The sequence below is a fragment of the Saimiri boliviensis genome, chromosome 2 (genome assembly GCF_048565385.1).
Source record: "Saimiri boliviensis isolate mSaiBol1 chromosome 2, mSaiBol1.pri, whole genome shotgun sequence".
Lineage (NCBI taxonomy): Eukaryota > Metazoa > Chordata > Mammalia > Primates > Cebidae > Saimiri > Saimiri boliviensis.
This window is the reverse complement of record NC_133450.1, coordinates 198,566,640-198,586,801: the sequence shown is the minus strand read 5'-3', so window position 1 is coordinate 198,586,801 and position 20,162 is coordinate 198,566,640. Positions and strand designations below refer to the sequence as shown.

General features: G+C 35.7%; 1 protein-coding gene across 7 annotated transcripts in view; it reads right to left on the bottom strand.

Annotated features, from left to right (window-relative positions):
- The window catches only part of FKTN (fukutin), a 67,642-nt gene that overhangs the window by 7,478 nt on the left and 40,002 nt on the right, over positions 1–20,162 (bottom strand). For 6 of the 7 annotated variants that reach the window (XM_010335994.2, XM_010335995.2, XM_074395121.1 and 3 more), the window contains 3 exons: positions 18,986–19,115; positions 16,348–16,481; positions 14,665–14,792 (listed from right to left, as the gene is read on the bottom strand). In XM_010335994.2, the coding sequence (XP_010334296.1) occupies positions 14,665–14,792; positions 16,348–16,481; positions 18,986–19,115 (392 nt within the window). The remainder of the gene's footprint in view (positions 1–14,664; positions 14,793–16,347; positions 16,482–18,985; positions 19,116–20,162) is intronic. The other variant, XM_010335997.2, reaches the window with a different exon arrangement.

Here is a 20,162-nt window from a genome sequence, read left to right as displayed (position 1 = left end):
AGCCTTAATTTCATCATTTATAAAATGAGGATAATAATAGTACCTACACCTCAGAGAGACATTAGTACAGAATGAATAAATAAATGTAAAGTGCTCAGAACAGTGTTTAAGACATAGTAAGTACTGTTAACAGTGTTGACTATTGTCAGCATAGTACGACTATTTTCAAGTTTTCGATTTACCATTCTTTTTCTTTGACCCTCTCCTCCACATATGAAACTTTCACTTGGATTGATAAAGGTTTACATATTTCCTTTCATTCTGTTTGGAAGTTTTAGATAATATTGCTATCCTAGATATTGTTTATTTTAAAACATATTACTTCACTATAACATTCTTTATTAAAAAGTAAATTTATGCAGAATCTTTACCCTCTTTCTAAACATGAAACTTAGTATACTTTACTTCTTGAACACTGATATATCACCTTTTCTTCAACTTATGTCCAGAGTTTTCTGACCTTTCTCTTTTTCTAATTTCTAATTTTTGTAGGTACATAGTAAGTGTATATATTTACGGAATATATGAGATGTTTTGATACAGGCATGCAATACATAATAATCACATCATGGAGAATGGGGCAGCCATCCTCTCAAGCATTTATGCTTTGTGTTACAATCAATTATACTCTTAAAGTTATTTTAAAATGTATGATTAAGTTATAACTATAGTCACCCTTTTGTGCTATCAAATAGCCTTATTTGTTCTTTATAACTATTTTTTTTTTTTTTTCTGAGACAGAGTTTCGCTCTTGTTACCCAGGCTGGAGTGCAATGGCGCGATCTTGGCTCACCGCAACCTCCGCCTCCTGGGCTCAGGCAATTCTCCTGCTTCAGCCTCCTGAGTAGCTGGGATTACAGGCACGCGCCACCATGTCCAGCTAATTTTTTGTATTTTTAGTAGAGACAGGGTTTCACCATGTTGACCAGGATGGTCTCGATCTCTCGACCTCGTGATCCACCCACCTCGACCTCCCAAAGTGCTGGGATTACAGGCTTGAGCCACCGTGCCCGGCCTTATAACTATTTTTTTTTGCATGCATTAACCATTCCCACCTTCCCCCCATGCCCCTTCTCAGCCTCTGATAACCATCCTTCTACTTTCTTTCCTTTTTTTTGGCAGAGTCTCACTGTGTAGCTCAGGCTGGCATGCAGTGGTGCGATCTTGGATAACTGCAACCTCTGCCTCCTGGGTTCAAGTGATTCTCATGCCTCAGCCTCCCAAGTAGCCGGGATTACAGGCATGTGCCACCATGACTGGCTAATTTTTGTACTTTTAGTAGAAACGGGGTTTCACAATGTTTCACAGGCTGATCTTCAACTCCTGGCCTCAAGTGATCTGCCCACCTCAGCCTTCCAAAGTGCTGGGATTACAGGTATGGGCCACTGCACCCAGCCTCATCCTTCTACTCTCTATATGCCTGAGTTCAATTGCTTTTAGATCCCACATATAAGTGAGAATATGTGATGTTTGTCTTTCTGTGCCTGGCTTCCTTTCTCATTTTAATACATTAGTTGCCATTTTTTTTATACGCAATGGTTAACCAATTTACTGACCTTTTAATTAATTTTTCTGTTCCCCATCACTTCATATATATCATGTCTTCCTTCTGGGTTCTTTCACATGTCTTTAAGTGTGGCTCTGTGAGGTATAAACTTCTAGTCTTTCTATATATGAAAATGTTTTACTTTGATGTCATTCTTGAATGTTAAGTTTTAACTGTACATAACATTCTAAATTGACAAATATTTCTCCTTAGCTTTTGTGAGATGTTACTATATTATCTCTGACCTCTATTGTTGCTAAGGTATATTTGCTACTCCTTTGTGAGCAACCCATTTTCTCTGGTATCCTATAACATTTTTGGTTTTGATATTGGTTTCCTAAAGAAGTATCTTGGATTTATTATTTATCCTGCTTGTCTTTCTTTAATTTGTAAATTGTCTTGAAATATTGCTTTTCATCATTTACTCTATTTTCTATCTTTTAGATATATTAATCAGTGTTTTGTGTTTGGAGCAAAGGAAATGTGGCAAAGTAAAAATGACTGTGTCACATCAATTATAAGTCATCATCACCAACACTGCCCTTAGTCATCTAAGAATTAGACTCAACTCTTGAAAACCAAGGTTACAGTGTGCCGCCTAGTATTTTCTTTAACCACCTCTTTTACTAAACCTTGCACAATCCCACCATAGATAACAGAAGAAAAAGAAGTGATAAAGGAATTGCTAACATACTTTTCAGAGCCTACGCTAGGTTACAGTCTCTCTGAGATCTTTATTAATCCCATTCTCCACCCCCATCCTAAACTTTTAATGTATTATATATGGGGGGTGAGGAATATACATGTTTTATAAAGTAAAATTTTATCTCTTAAACTTCATGTTCCTACTGACTTCAACAGTACCTGAGTGATTCCATTTATCCTACTATTAACTTTACTATGCAATCCCCGTAAGACCACTGCCCCATTGACAAAACTAGTACTTATCTGTACCACAGGAAAAACAAGAAAAAATTTATTCCATCAAGGATAAGGAGTAGACAAGTTAAACTCTGTAAGGACTGATACAATTTAATACCTGAATGTATATACATAATGACTACATTAAGAACTACCAATTTAAAACAAGTACAAAAGTTTTCCTCAATGCCAGAGGACAAAGCCATGGGATATAACTATATAACTTCCAAAAACTCTATAGCTCTAGATAACTGCATAACTTCCAAAAACTAGATCTACAGCTCTTCAACAACCAGTTAGATTCCAGTTGTGCTTGCTTTCCTTCAGACAGTTTTTACAGGACTTCTTGCATATAATAGATAATTTTTAAAAGAATTAAAATTATAACTTCAATGTTCATACTCATTACAAAAGGCTTTTAAACTATCATCAGATTACCCAATTTGTTTAATCATATGTGAAAGTGTCAAAGTTTATCATTGCAATTAGGTCTGCCCTGATCAAATTCATTGCTTTTGGTCCCATATATCCCTCTGTTTCAACCTGTGATCTCACACCCTTTTTCTCTTAGCATCAGTTTTCCAAGTCACAAACCGTTTATCTTTTTAATCTTTTTTAAGTTTAGTGTTTAATTTTTTTTGTAGACATGGGGTCTCCCTACATTGCCCAGGCTTGTCTTGAACTCCTGGGCTCAACTGATCCTCTCACCTTGTCTTCCCCAAATGCTACAATTACATGGGTTACTGTTCCAGGCCTTAACCTTTTAAGATAAATTCTTTTGAGGTATAACTTAAGTATAATGAAATGCATCCATTTTAAGTGATGAGTTTTGACAAATGTATATAACTGTGTAACCACCACAATAATCAAGATATAGAACATTTCTACCAACTCCCTGTCTAAAGTTCCCTGTGCTCCTTGGCAGTCAAGCAATCAACCCCCCTGGCCCTAGGCAACCACTAATCTTATTACACTCTTGAATGGTTTTTCCTGTGCATTTCAAATAAAAGCAAATACATAGTATATACTCGTCCTATCTGACTTCTTTCACTTAGCATAATGTTTTAGAAATTCATCCATGTTATTGCATTTATTAGTAGTTCATTGCTATTCATTGCTCAGTAGTAGTCCATTGTTTGAATTTATCATAATTTTATAACTAGTCACCAGAAGATGGGCATTTGGGTTGCTTCCATTTCTTGCTGGTATGAGTAAGACTACTATAAACATTTGTGCACAAGTCTTTACTAAAAATATGTTTTTATTTATCTTAGAATATCATCTTATAGAATTATGTTCTAACAACAAAATATACGGCAGGTTTTTTTTGTTTTTGTTTTTGTTTTTTTAATTGTACTTTAGGTTCTGGGGTACATGTGCAGATCATGTAGGATTGTTGCACAGGTACACACATGGCAATGTGGGTTGCTGCCTCCATCCCCCCGTCACCTACATCTGGCATTTCTCCCCATGCTATCCCTCCCCAACCTCCCCACTCATCCCCGCTGTCCCTCCCTTAGCACCCCCCAACAGACCTGTGATGCTCCCCTCCCTGTGCCCATGTGTTCTCACTGTTCAACACCTGCCTGTGAGTGAGAACATGCAGTGTTTGATTTTCTGTTCTTGTATCAGTTTGCTGAGAATGATGGTTTCCAGATTCATCCATGTCTGTACAAAGGACATGAACTCATCATTTTTTATGGCTGCATAGTATTCCACTGTGCATATATTGCACATTTTCCTCGTCCAGTCTACCGTCAATGGGCATTTGGGTTGGTTCCAAGTCTTTGCTATTGTAAACAGTGCCACTATGAATATACGTGTGCATGTGTCTTTAAAATAGAACGATTTCTAATCCTTTGGGTATATACCCAGTAATGGGATTGCTGGGTCAAATGGAATTTCTATTTCTAGGTCCTTGAGGAAGTGCCACACGTCTTCCACAATGGTTGAACTAGTTTATACCCCCCTCAACAATGTAAAAGTGTTCCTATTTCTCCACATCCTCTCCAACACTTGTTGTCTCCAGATTTTTTAATGACCGCCATTCTAACTGGCGTGAGGTGGCAGTCTTAAAAAATATAATTTACTTCACATAAATGAAAGATTTGCTGTTTATTCATCTGGAGGCAATCTTCTCCTAAAGAAATAAACAAAGCTTGCTATATAAATAACTGCCATGTCTACATATTGTATAAGTATACAATTACCACATAACATGCATAACTGCATAACTTCCAAAAGTACTTCTTTCAAAGTTCTTCTCTCAATTTCTCAATTTTGCACCTGCTACTTACTAGAGGTTTGGTGGTATAATTAAGGAGACCTAAGATATAATCTGTATGTTGTAAAATATAAAGGCATAAACGGAGCAGAAAATATGAGATCATTTTTAGAAAAGTCAATGTTTTAAATACACTCATTTAAAAAAATTATTCAAATTTGCTTTTAGCTTCACAGCTGTAAGTACTAAAAAGACAAATGCGTTTCTTGCAGTTATAACTATAGGAGCACAGTATCAATCTGTGAAGCTGAGAGAGACGATCAGTGAGGATTCAACAAGTACCTTAAATCTTTAACTTCTTGTGAAGCAGAATGATTGAAAACTACTAGGCTAACTTAATTATAGCTTTAATTCTCCAAAGGCATTAGGTTGGATAAAGGCATCAACCTAGATTCACCTTATCATCTTAACAAAACAGTGTAGACTACACTTAAGAGTATCTGACTTAGTTTCATATAGGACTCAGGTCTTACTTAGTCTCAGGCCAAACATGTAACATGTACCAGACCTGATTTTACCTATCATGTAGAAAGGACAGACAAATCAGCAAAAGTACTCCAAAAAAGAAGGAGAGAGGTAAAGAAAAAGAAAATCTATAGTAATGCAGAGGAAGAGAAGATTATTTCCAGATAGAGGTACCAAGAAGCTAGTACAAAGAGACAGGAACTCAAGGCCTTTGAATGAGCAGAACTGGGATACACAATGATGGACGATAATCTAGCACTACCAGTGACAAGCCTAAAATCTTGGACTAAAATCAAATTTCAAAAGGTAGTGTGTCTAAATGCAATGTGGTAACCTAAATTAGATCTCAGAACAGAAAAAGTACGTTAGCAGAAAACTAGTGAATCCAAATAAAGTATAGAGTCTAAACTTGATCTGTACTTCATATTACATACAGAACAATAAAGTTTTTAGAAGGTAGTATAGGAGGAAAACCTTCATTACCTTGAGATAGGGAAAGAAAGAAACTGAACTACATTAAAATTTATAACTTTTTATTGACCAAAAATCACTATTAAGAGAGTAAAGAAGGACTGGACAGGGCGGCTCATCCCTGTAATCCAAGCACTTTAGGAGGCCAAGGCAGGCAGATCACTTGAGGTCAGGAGTTCAAGACCGGCCTGGGCAACATGGTGAAACCCCATCTCTACTAAAAATACAAAAATAGCTGGGTGTAATGGAGTGTGCCTATAATTCCAGCTACTCAGGAGACTGAGGCATGTGGACTGCTTGAACTTGGGAGGTGGAGGCTGCAGTGAGCCGAGATCATACCACTGCACTCCAAAACAAAAAGAGTAAAGAAGAAAGGCACAGATTGGGAGATGACATTTTCAAGTAAGAAAAAGACAGACAACTCAAATTAAAAACAAAACTGACAAGACACTCAGCAGATAACTCACAAAAGAGGATATCCAAATTGTCAACAAACATGAACTTGCCTTCACTGAGTAAGGGAAATAGAAATCTAAACTACAATTTGGTAACACTACACACCTACCAAAATGGTTAAAAATTAAGAAGTCTGACAATGCCAAGTGTTAGTAAGAATGTGAGGCAATGGAAAGTTCTATAACTTATTGGAACATAACTTGGAATAATAAACTTTTGAAAACTATTTGTAAATAATACACCAAAACTGAATATATGAATACCCTATGACCAAGCAATCTCACAATTTATGTATAAATCCAATAGAAAAACATTGCTGTGCTTTGAATGTTTACATCTCCTCAAAATTCACATGCTGAAATCCTAATCTCCAAGGTGACAGTGTAAGAGGTAAGACGTTTTGGAGGTGATTAGGTCATGAGGGTGGAATGCTTTCGAATGGAACCTTTATAAAAGAGGCCCAAGGGAACTTGCCTGCTCCTTCCACCATGTGAGGAGAGGTCAGTGGTCTGCAACCACTAGGAGGGCCTTCACCAGAACCAGATCATGCTGGTACCTTTATCTTGGACTTCCCATCATCCAGAACCCTGAGAAACAAATTTCTGTTGTTTATGAGCACCCAGCTTATGGTATTTTGTTATAGCAGTCTGAGCAAACTAAGATAAGCATGTACCAGGGCACTGAAAGACATGCACAGAAATGTTCACTACAGCATCAACTATCATAGCCCCAAATTGAAAACAACCCAAATTTCCAACTATGTGGGTTAGTGGACTTAATAAATATTTGTGACATATTCATACAATTAACTACTACACAGCAAAGAAAATGACTGAATAGCTACAACATGCAAATATATAAATGATTCTCACAAATACAATGTTAAATGAAAGGAAGCCAGCAACATATCATCCAGTTTACATAAAATTTAAAAAACAACAGGTTAAACTAAAATGTAATATCAGAAGTTAGCATAGCTGTTACCTTGTGGGAAACAGGAGCTGTGATCATGAGGGAAAATGATGTGGGTTTCTGGGGTGCTGACAAGTACCTACTTTTTTTTTTTTTTTTACTGAGGTGTTGGTTACATATTTGTTCATTCAATCATTCTTGGAGTTATACATTCGCTTTGTATACTTTTCCGTATGTATGATACACTTCAATTAAAAACTTAACATAATAATCCACTATTTCCTAATTTTTCTCTAGCTCTAAGATTATAAAGTTATATGTTATTTTGGACATTTAGTTTTCTTGGACTCCCCTTGTTCATAACCAGGCATGCTGCTGAGTCCTTTTACCACTTCTTTGAGTCACCTCCTGTTTAGTATAGGTCCTGAATCACCCGAGTCTTGCTCACTATACCAGCTTTCCATGCCTACACACACTAGCAAGAACAATATTCCTCAATAGGACTCATGTCTTACTACATTCTCCACCAAAGCCTTATGAGAGACATTCTTTATTACATCCAATCAAAAAACCCCACCAAACAAGACCTTATGCCAATTAACCGGTTTACCTACATTACCCAATATCATCTCTACATGGCCCTAAGTCTCCTTTCCTAGAGGCAACCAAATCTAATTTAATAGCAGTTTTGCATTCAACAACAGTCATTCAAATTGTGCTGGCTCAACCCTCACTTTCAGAGAAAACTTCTGTAGAATCAGTACTCTTTACATGTTTTATTCCTATAAACTATATCCCTCAGTGGTTATATGTAATACAAGTTTATATTCATCTTTGTAACATTTGGTAGGCTTTAATCCATTACTATGTGATTTTTTTCCTAATTGCTACCTAGCAATGAATCTTCTAATCAGATTTCTATGCTCTGCCTGCCTAATTTAGAATTAACAAACAGTTGAAACTGGACCCCTACCTGTCACCTTACAATAAAATTAACTCCAGATGGATTAAAGATTTAAACATAAAACCTAACACCATAAAAACACTAGAAAAAAATGTAGGCAAAACCATCCAGAACATAGGCATAGGCAAGGACTTCATGACTAAAACACCAAAAGCAATGGCAATAAAAGCCAAGACAGACAAATGGGATCTAATTAAAATTCAGAGCTTCTGTGCAGCAAAAGAAACCATCATTAGAGTGAACTGGCAACCAACAGAATGGGAAAAAATTTTTGCAATCTACCCATCTGACAAAGGGCTAATACCCAGAATCTACAAAGTACTAAAACAGATACACAAGAAAAAAACAAACAACCCCATTCGAAAGTGGGTGAAGGATATGAACAGACACCTACAAAAGAAGACATATATGAGGCCAACAAACATATGAAAAAATGCTCATCATCACAGGTCATTAGAGAAATGCAAATCAAAACCACATTGAGATACCACCTCACGCCAGTTAGAATGGCAATCATTAAAAACTCTGGAGACAACAGATGCTGGAGAGGATGTGGAGAAATAGAACACTTTTACACAGTTGGTGGGAGTGTAAATTAGTTCAACCATTGTGGAAACAGTGTGGCGATTTCTCAAGGATCTGGAAATAGAAATTCCATTTGACCCAGCAATCCCATTACTGGGTATATACCCAAAGAACTATAAATCATTCTACTATAAAGACACATGCACACGTATGTTCACTGCAGCCCTGTGTACAATAGCAAAGACCTGGAACCAACCCAAATGCCCATCAATGATAGACTGGACAAAGAAAATGTGACACCATGGAATACTACGCAGCCATAAAAAACAATGAGTTCATGTCCTTCGTAGGGACTTGGATGAATCTGGAAACTATCATTCTCAGCAAACTGGCACAAGAACAGAAAGCCAAACACTGCATGTTCTTGCTCATAGGTGGGTGCTGATCAATGAGAACACATGGACTCAGGGAGAGGAGCATCATACACTGGGGGCAGTTGGGGAGGTAGGGGAGAGACAGCAGAGGGTGGGAGGGATAACATGGGAAGAAATGCCAGATATAGTATGTACCTAAAGTAAAATTTAAAAATAAATAAAATAAAAAATAAAAAAATTAACAAACAGCTGTGAATCTATTATGTGCCAAGCACTGAATCAGTTAACTACAAATTATTTAATCTAAGCATTATACCCTGAGAAGTACACAGTGTTATTCCCATTTTACAGAGGAGAAATCTGAAGCTCATTAGGTTATATGACACAAAAAACAGAACTCAAATTTGAATCCAAGTCTTCTAATTCCTGGGCTCACTCACCTAAAATCACACTTGTATAAAGCTTCAATATAAAAGTCTCTACATAATAAGTGTCTAGCAAACACCTATAACAAGACATTCAAAATGCACTGTAATATTTTAAAGCTGGATTTTGAAAGGGAGACTGGGGATGGCAGGGAGGTGGTTAGACGTGCATCAAAAGCCAGTTGATGTTTGGAATAGTTAACAGAAAAGTAACACTTTTTTTCCCTTTTCTTCTTTTTTTGGTTTTGTTCTGTCACTTAGGCTACAGTGCAGTGGTGCAAATGTGGCTCACTGCAGCCTAGATCTCCTGGGCTCAGGTGATCCTCCCATCTCAGCCTCCCATGTAGTTGGGACCACAGGCACATGCCACCACGCCTGGGTAATTTTCTAAAAAAAATTTATATAAAGCCAGGGTCTCATTTTTTGCCTAGGCTGATCTTGAACTCCTGGGCTCTCACCTTGGCCTCCCAAAGTGCTGGGATTAAAGGCATGAGCCACTGCTCCTGGCCAGAAAGGTAGTAATTGATGGCCTGGTTTTATGATAGAAGATACCTTGGACTAACGAAAAGAAAGTGAAATAAAAAAAGTTACTCAAAGAAACTTTCAGGGGAGTCATGAATGACTGAATACAATGCAAAATTCAGTATGATTTAGCAAACTAAGCACACTCATTTATGTTGGTGACTGCATACAAATTTGTATAACTTTTTAGGAATGCAATCTGGCAATACATATCAAAACTCTTTAAAAGGCTTATACTGTTTGACTTACTAATTCTACCTTTGGGTATCTATTAAAGAAAACAACTCCTAATAAAGTTTTTACTTTATGAATACAGATGCCCACAATTTTTAAAATTAAAAAATAGAAATAAACTAATTAAAAAATAGTTAAATAAACCTATTTTTAGGCCTTTTTCCACATTTCTCCTAAGTCTACCTAACAAATTACTTTTAAGCCACACTTCTTTGCCATTGTTTCTAGATATGGCTGATTTGGTACCTAACTACAGATTATACATATTTGATTACAGTACTGCTATCAGAGTACTATAACATGTTTCAGGGTCTAGATCATGAGATCCTTAAGAGCAGAAACTAAGTTACAGTCACATCAGTATCCTTAGCACACAGCAGTTAGTAAATATATTTTACAGAAATGAATGATAAATTACATAAAATCCACACTTGGATAAGACTGTGGTCCACAGAGGATGAATCCGAATTTTCTGAAGATCTATCCAATAAGCAGAAACTGTAACTATCAGAAGGTATAGGGAACCCATTACTAGCCCAAGGAGTAGACTTCCTATTAGAGGATACAGCAATAGCTGTATTACCCTGATAATGTTTTCATGGAGCGGTTATTAACAACATGGTAGAGATCATGATGACACTAACATAGTATACTGGTAAGAACATGGGCTCTAAAGTGACACAGACCTGGGGCTAACTCAGGTTTGCCTTAATTTGTTTGTCCATAAAATACAGGTGATCGTGATAAAATCTCCTTTATAAACTTATTGTGAAGATTAAATAAGATAACACATATAAAAGGTTGGGATGGTGCTTGGCTTACAGTAAGTATTCAATAAAGTTAACTATTATTATTACCTTTCAAGCTTCTGGCCTCTGCCCTTACCAGGTGATTCAAAATGGGAAGGAAAGAAACAAACCAAATAAATCTAGACAGCATCTTTAGGAAATGTGAAGTTGAGGAATAAAAACTTCACATTCTATAGGCAGAGTTGTTATATTAGCCACTTTTATTACTGGCAGATTTGGATGCTGGAGAAAAACATAATGAAGAATCCAGTCAACTTTTTTTTTTTTTTTTTTTTTGAGACGGAGTTTCGCTCTTGTTACCCAGGCTGGAGTGCAATGGCACGATCTCGGCTCACCGCAACGTCCGCCTCCTGGGTTCAGGCAATTCTCCTGCCTCAGCCTCCTGAGTAGTTGGAATTACAGGCACGTGCCACCATGCCCAGCTAATTTTTGTATTTTTAGTAGAGACGGGGTTTCACCATGTTGACCAGGACGGTCTCGATCTCTTGACCTTGTGATCCACCCGCCTCGGCCTCCCAAAGTGCTGAGATTACAGGCATGAGCCACCACACCCGGCCCCAGTCAACATTCTTTTTTTTTTTTTTTTTTTTTTTTGAGACGGAGTTTCGCTCTTGTTACCCAGGCTGGAGTGCAATGGCACGATCTCGGCTCACCGCAACCTCCGCCTCCTGGGTTCAGGCAATTCTCCTGCCTCAGCCTCCTGAGTAGCTGGGATTATAGGCACGCGCCACCATGCCCAGCTAATTTTTTGTATTTTTAGTAGAGACGGGGTTTCACCATGTTGACCAGGTTGGTCTCGATCTCTCGACCTTGTGATCCACCCGCCTCGGCCTCCCAAAGTGCTGGGATTACAGGCTTGAGCCACCGCGCCCGGCCCCCCAGTCAACATTCTTAAATGGAATTTGGATTTCAGGTAAAAGAAGAGTGTCCTAGAAAGAAGCAAAAGACTGAGAATTAAACATGGAATGAGTAGCATGAGACAGGGGAAGAAAATGCCTGCCTAGAAAATTACTAATTCAATTTACCACTGTGCTGAAGGTACCATACCTTATGCCAATGCAGCATGGTAATAACAACAGTAACGGTTATAATAATACAGTACTGACAGTAGCTACTATTTACACAATACTCCAAATGCATTATACGTACTAATTCATTTAACTTGAGGGTCAAACAGGTCTGGCATTAAATCTTGGTCTTGCCATCAATAGCCAAAAGCCTCAAGTAAGTTACTTCCCTCTGAGCTTTCATTTCCTAATGTCTAACTGGAGGTGAGAATACCGAACCCACAGGGATAGTATGAAGATTAACCAGATTATATATATGAACTACCTACCATAGTGCCTAATAGCCAGCAGATGTCCTGGTAGCTATATCTTTATTATTACTGTTAACATGTTATTAAATCTTAGTACCAAAGAGATCATTCGGTAGGCCTGCAGAGTAGTTTACAAAGAAAATCTTTTTTCTTCCTTGTTGAGTTCCTCATCTTTTTAAAAATCGTAAGCATGCTGCATTGTTAAGCTTTTCTCAGAATGAACTATATATAAAATAAGAAATAGATTATTAGAAAGATTTAAAAAAAACCTTTAGGGAAGGGGAGATGATACATTACACTGACTAGTTTCAATAGTAATTCTAACATGCTCCCAACTATATTTGGTGTCTGGTAGATTTAGTTACTGATTACAAGTAACTGATTAGTTACTGATTAGTGGCAAATATTAAGCAGGTTTACCTCTCTTTATAGAGAGTGCACATTTAAAAAATAAACCCATATTCTCAAACCATGTTGTTGAGAATATAAATTGGAGAAACCTCTTTGGAGGGCAATTTGGTAATATCTATCAAAATTGAAATATGTTTATATTCCCTTTAACCCCAAAATTTGAGTCTAATACTTTATCCCACAGAGTGTTTCACACATGTGCATAAAGACATGTGTCCAGAGATATAGTCATTGCAGAACTGAGGGTCACAGCAAACTAATGGAAACAGCTTAAATATTCATCATTAGGGAATTGGTTGAATAAATTATGGTATTGCCATACAATGAAATAAAGTGCAGCTATTTCTAGATATACTCATTTGGAACATTTTCCAAGATATGTAGATATGTAAGGAAAAGAACATACAGTGTGTAATATACTATAATACTATTTGTGTAAAGGGGGAGAGACAAATGTAAATACTATAGGTATACAAGCATACGTCTGTCTCTGAAAGGACACATAAGAAATGAGTAATCATGGTTATTTCTGGAAAGGACACCTAGAAACAGGAAAATAAGGGACAGAGGATGGAGAAAGGTTTTTTCACACATATCCTTTATATTCTTCGAATTAACTATGTAATATATAATCTATTCAAAAATTTAAAATACATTAAAAAGACCCTTCCTAGAGCTAGCTTAAACATTTTGTTTTTCTTCATCCACAAGGAATAGTAACGTTAAAAATACTACATTTTCTTAAAGTAAATAGCGCTGCAAAGAATAAAAATGGCATATGGCTGGGGGAATCTTCCAAAGAAACTACTCTACTCAGCCATCTCCTGTTCTCTTCTCTGCCTTTTAAGGTCACAGTAACACGATAGAAAATCTGGGACTCACACCATCTGTCCAGACAGTTCTATCACTGCTCATTTCTCTTGTTAAATAATCAGAATACTTCACACTTCCCAAACACTGCTACTATAAAGAGCTGTTAAGGCAGAATGAAAGAAGCTTTTTCTATCCAGATATGTAGTAGTTGGAAATGAACAGTTCTTTTGAGATTTGCAGGTTTCGGATCATATCAGTGAGAGAAAAAATTCAAGCCTTAGAAGGAAATTTAAGAGTAACAGGATTCTAATACTTGGCTCTAAAAATGATCTTTCTTAGAAAAAAGGTAACACTCTCATAGAAGTTCTCTAAGAATAGATAAGAATAGATGTAACAGTAAACGAGATAACTATACAGGTCTCTAATCTATATATTTCTCACGAGACTAAGAAGAGAAATAGTTTTCTTTACTACTACTACTACTACTAGTACTACTACAGTAGTAGTAGTAATCACAGCTAATAATTACTCAGCACTCAGGACATCCTGACACTACTCAAAGCTCTTTTTGTATATTAATTTTTAATCCTTAAAACCACTCTATGTGGCAATTTTTAGTATAACTGCCATTTTACAGTTGAGGAAACTTAAGCAGAGAGGTTAAAATAACTTGCTCAAAGTTAACACAGCTGGTAAAATAAAGAGCTGGTATTCAACAGCAAGCACACTGGCTTCAGAATATCTACCTCTGAAGGTTGTTGTGAGGATTAGATGGGTTAATATATGTAAAATGTTCAGAATATGTAAAATGACACACAGACTTTATCTATTACTTAATGTAATAGATAAAGTGCTTACTGTTCAAAAAAGCTGAAGGCCACAAATTAGGTTGGAGCTAAGGTTTCCCAGGTCAGCCTGACTCAAAACCCAAGCTCTTCAGGTTCCCATTCTCTCTCCCAGAACTGAGAATAGACCAGCTGCATCATCAGCTTGAACTGACAAACCCAGAGACAATTCCTCCTCATAAACTGTCCTTATAGATATTCTCACGTCACAGGCATAAACAGACTGTATGGATAAGCTAAGAAAGTGTTAGCTAATAATGGAGTCTTGAAAGCGGTCTTTGGTTTTCTTTTCATTTTCAGTTACTTCTTTATTTCTACCTCCTGAAATTATTTCTGCAGTGCCTTTATAAGTACTTATTTGATTCATACTTGAATTTTTTTCCTGTTTTGGCCTGAGTGCCTCCGTTCCACATGTGGTCAGTTTCTTCATAGAAGAAAAAAATGTCAAGTTTTACATCATCCTTTCCCTGGAAGGATAGCTCCAAGCTGTCTTCTACCTATGGGAAAGATAAAAACCTTCACACACTGAAACAAAGGAAATACATTTTTTAAAACTTTTTTTTTAAATAAAGAAACAGATTCTTATATTTTACATATACAGAGTATTCATTCGAAGATGTACTTTTTTTCAAATTAAAGCACCTCTGAAATTGAGATGCATCAGTAACATATCATTTAATTTCTTAACTGCATCTAAAATAATGTTGTTTCTTACAATTGATGGTAACTCAGAGTAAATGACTTATGGTAATTATCACTGCAGGAAAAAAAAAAAAAAAAGAAATATCCTATTCCAGAGCAGCTTTCCGACTAAAGAAGGAAAAGAACCAAGGAAATATTATTTCCTTTAATAACCAAATAAAATTATCAGGAAACAAGTCTCTCATAACAATCAATAAATAAATACTTAAGTAAAGAGGTATTCCTCATAGCCACATAAATAGGTTAGGTCATTATATTACACACACGGAAAAAAGAAAAAGAATTCTAAGTTAAGATTAAAAAAAAATAAAGAATTCTGAGAACATTTCCCTAAAGAAAACTTACCATACAAATAATTACATTCCCATTGGACTTGGTACATCTGTCTGCCACAGCACTAATCACAGAATAATTATTTATGCAGTCTTTCCCCCTCCCAATTAGAAAGTGAGCTTCTCAAGGGTAACAACTATCATTTATTCATCTTTGTGTCACAGGTGCAAAGGACAGTGCCAGACTTAGGTTTGCTGAATAACTAGAGCTCTGTTACTTGACTTTGACCTCAGTAAAATATTTTATTTATATTTTTTAGTAAAATAGAATAATTATTTATGATGGAAGAAAAAATTTTCTGGTGACTAAACATATTTTTACTTGCTTACTGTAAGATAACACCTTTCTGGGAAGAAGCAAATTAAGAACAAAATGATTGCAAGAGATCATGGGCTTATGGCATAGGAATCAAACTGTCTAGAGGGAGATTTCATTTAGACTACAATGACTTATCCCTGGTTGACCTCTGAGCAAACTACTATAACCTAGGACATGTAAGATGAACAAGAAATTGAAGTACTTACTTAAAATGATTCAAATAATTTCTACCCCTTAGCAATCAATGGAATATTTTATGTTGATAATGACATCTGTAAAATTAAACAACTCATGAGAAACAATGTAACTTCAGGTAGGGTGGGTGGGATTCTTACTTATTATATTAATTGTATATCATATATATAGATTTTATATTACATTGTTGCCTAATATAATAGCAATAAATTCACCAATAAGAGTTCAAGATCCTTCTTTTCTCATCATTATTAGTTGGTGCAAAAGTAATGGCAAAAACCACAATTACTTTTACACTAACCCAATAGAAAGCCAGATTTTCTGGCTTTTCCCTAGATAGTGCAGGAATTACAAGTGGTAATAGGCTTCTGCTGAACTCATCCTAGTCAGTACTGAGTGATAAAATTATGTATGCAGCATTCTTAACCAAATCTGAGTTGTTTAATTTAAGCTTTACAATTGAGATATGTTACATATGAAATGAAGCCACCTTTTGTTACTGACCTTCCCAAATTTGTGTTTGAGTGGAAGTCCTGCATCCTGAAATGCTAAAATAATATCAGATTTGTAATCTTGTATAAAAATTCCTAGGTCGACATCTTTGCTATAAGGAATAATGTTGCATTGTCGATACCATCCTAAAAAGAAGATTAAATTTTTTTAACAAAATTTAGGTTGGAAAAAAATAGTTATTACAACAAATAATATTTGTAACAATCACTTTTTTTCTTTTTTAAAAAAGACAGAGTCTCACTATATTGCCCAGGCTGGACGCAAACTCCTGGCTCAAGTGATCCCCCTGCCTTGGCCTCTCAAGTAGCTGGGAGTACAAAATGGATTTTATTTCATAGGATTAGACTTAAGGTGCTTTACCAAAATTATTTTTAAAAATTAAATCTCAAACTAAATGACTTTGTTGGAGTAGACACCTGAACCTTCTATCTATGTATCTATTTTCACTGTCTGAGCACTCTCAGCTTTCTCAAAAACTTTCATGATATATTTTAGTTTCTGAATAAACCATTAGCTTTAATAATAAGTTGCGGGTGAGAATGTTTAATTAATCTCTAGTGATAGAGGGGGCCGTTAAGATATGCAAAATATATTTTTGCATATCTTTTGCTTAACCAATGTATTTTTCTTGAGTAATCATTTGTAGAACCTAGCAGCTCTCAACAGTGACTACCTAATGAGTCATATGAAACAGAAAAGCAGTAACAGCTTCAATTTTCAACACACTGCCAAATGATATTTCTAAGTGTCTACCATGTATGTGTTCTCAGTTAGTTGCTATAGCATTGTTTTAAAGAAATAAAACATATACCTTAATATTATTAAGGACTCCTGGGTCTCCCGTATGATCTTCCTAATCATTCCATTTCAATTATTTCAAAAGTAAATACATGACTACGATTATCCTTATAGACATTGTTACTGGTTAATATTGTTTGGAATTCTAAAATAATTCTATTAAAGAATTATAAACCATTAAAAATAGGTTTCTTAAATATCATCTAATACAACTCCCTCACAAATGCCCTTAAGTCAAAAAAAACATGGGACTAAAAACTCAAAACAAACCATGTCAAATGACTAAGAAGTATCTTTGATGATACACATTATAAAACAATTTTGTTTTTAAAAAATTAAACCTTAAAGCAAATATCACATAATGTGAGATATGTACTTTTTTTTTTTTTTTGGCTTATTCTAGTAGTAAGCTCCTTGGCAGGAAGAACAGTGCAAATTCTCAACAAAGGCTAATAGATAGGATAAGCATATATCCCAGTTTATGCCTGAACATAATTAAAGGTGCTTCCTTTCACTCTTAAGTCTCTTAAAGTGAACAATAAATTAGATGGCAACCCTATTAAGGCAGGAGTTGAATTAACTTTTGTACAAATATGGTTATAATAAAGAAAAAGCAAATACAGCTATAATTAACTATCATGATAATCAAAAGATAACAAAAACAAAACAAAATTTAAGATTATAAATAATTCTAAATTCCAAAGAAGTTTAATTTAACGGACAGTGGACAGAGACCCAGAAATCACTCACAGATTTTAATAGCAACTTGTTTAAGGACTATATAAAAGTCTGTATATTCATGTCAGACGAACAGTGATATCCAATTAGTGATACTAACAATGACCTAGGAAAGGTTGATGGAAGACTTTAAGACACTCCCTTCAATGTTCCTCTTATTAGAAACATTTGGAGCAATGCAAGCTGTTTGTATGGCACATAAGTAAAGAAACGAGGGTTTTAAATAATTATTTTAAAAGGCAATAACAATCTTTGGGATGAAATAATAAAATGCTAATTTAAGGCTTATCCGAGAATCAACTATAGTAGTCCCCACTTAGCCATGGTTTTGCTTTTAGGAGTTTCAGTTACCTGTAGTCAACCACAGTCTGAAGATATTAAATGGTAAATTTCAGAAATAAACAACTCAGAAGTGTTACATCAAATCTTTCAGGACTCAGCCCTAGCCTCGGCGAAACATTCCTTGATTTGCCCAGAAGTTTTCAATAGTAGTCTAACACTACATCGTAATGTTACATCCTTCATCTTAACATGCAAGCATTTTATCATCTCACATCATCATAAGAAAAACAACACTGAGTACAGTAAAATAATATTCTCTGAGAGACAGAGAAATCACACACAACTGTTATTATACTATTGTTAAAATTGTTCCATTTTATTTATTGTTGTTTATCTCTTACTGTACCTAATTTATAAATTAAATGTCATCATAGGTATGTATGCAAAAGGAAAAAGCCGTGTATATAGGGTTCAGTACTATCAGAGATTTCAGGCATCCACTGAGGGTCTTGGAATGTACCACCCATGGATAAGGGGGCACTATTGCATAGTCTACGTGTTCTGATACAAATTTTATACATGCTATTTATAATTTTTAGCAAACACAAACATGGCCTAATATTCTTTTTTATATTTCTCAAATTAATTTCTTTAAAGAAATCAATAGATCCTTGCTGCATGCACTCATGTTTATTCTGTCTATAAATATGACACTTCAAATATCACTGATGTTTTGTCATCTCAAGCAGTAACTCCTAAAGACAGAGGACAAAATGACAAAAAGACAAATGGAAAGTCATAAGAATTTTACCTAGACAAGTCCCACTGCTCAGCCAGAATGGTACTCCCAATTTGTTTAATGTTTTCGCTGCTAGCTGTAGTAATTCCTTTGCACTTTTCCGAAAGGCCATGGCTTCCACAGTGTTATCATCAAGGTACTGCTACAGATATAATAAATAGTCAGTGATTACAGCCATTTCTAAATTTCTAGGAAACTTTCTGTGGCATCTGAATTAAATTTGAAAATTAACCCCAGGCTGGGCATAGTAGCTCACACCTTTAATCCCAGAACTTTGGGAGGCCAAGGCAGGTAGATCACTTGGGGTCAGTAGTTCAAGACTAGCCCTGCCCAGATGGCAAAATCCCATATCTAGTAAAAATATAAAAATTAGCTGAGACTGGTGGCCTGCACCTGTAAGCCCAGCTACTCAAGAAATTGAGACAAGAGAATCACTTGAACCCGGGAGGTGGGGGTTGCTATGAGCCAAGATCACACCACTATACTCCAGCCTGGGCAACAGAATGAGACTGTCTCAAAAAAAAGAAGAAGAAGAAGAAGAAGAAAAGAAAAGAAAAAAAGAAAAAAAAAGAGAGAAAAAAAAAGAAAATTAACCCCATATCATCTTTTTTCTATTATAAAAATCCCATTTTATAGTTACTTGTTTGTCCCACATTAAAATAAGCATGTAAGAGTAAATTCTAGGAGAAATTAAAAGGGAAAGAATAGAACCAGGATTTCCAAAGGATGAGACATCCTTTTATCAGCTCCCTCCTCTACATCACAATTTAGTACCTGGACAGTCAGGATAAAATAAGGCTAATTATGAGAGCTACAAACAGCTGAAACAAAATGAACTTAATAATGTTTTCACCATTCAGTGATTCTATTAGTCTTTAGAGACTGTGTAGTAGGGTAGAAAGAGCCTGAGATTTTGAATCAGATGATCAAATCTTGTATACTTCTTTTTAGCTGTGACCACAGGCATAATCATATCAGAAGAATATAAGCTCTATGAGGAAAGTGAATTCATTTTATTATTATGTCTCCAGTGGGTAGAATAGTGCCTGAATATTTGCTGAATGAATGAGAGAATGTAAGAATAAACAAATCTCTCTTATATCTAATTTTCTCATTTGTAGTTTAAGGGTAACTATTATACTTTGCAGGATTGCTGTGAAGATTAAAGGAGAAAAATGTCTTGCAAATT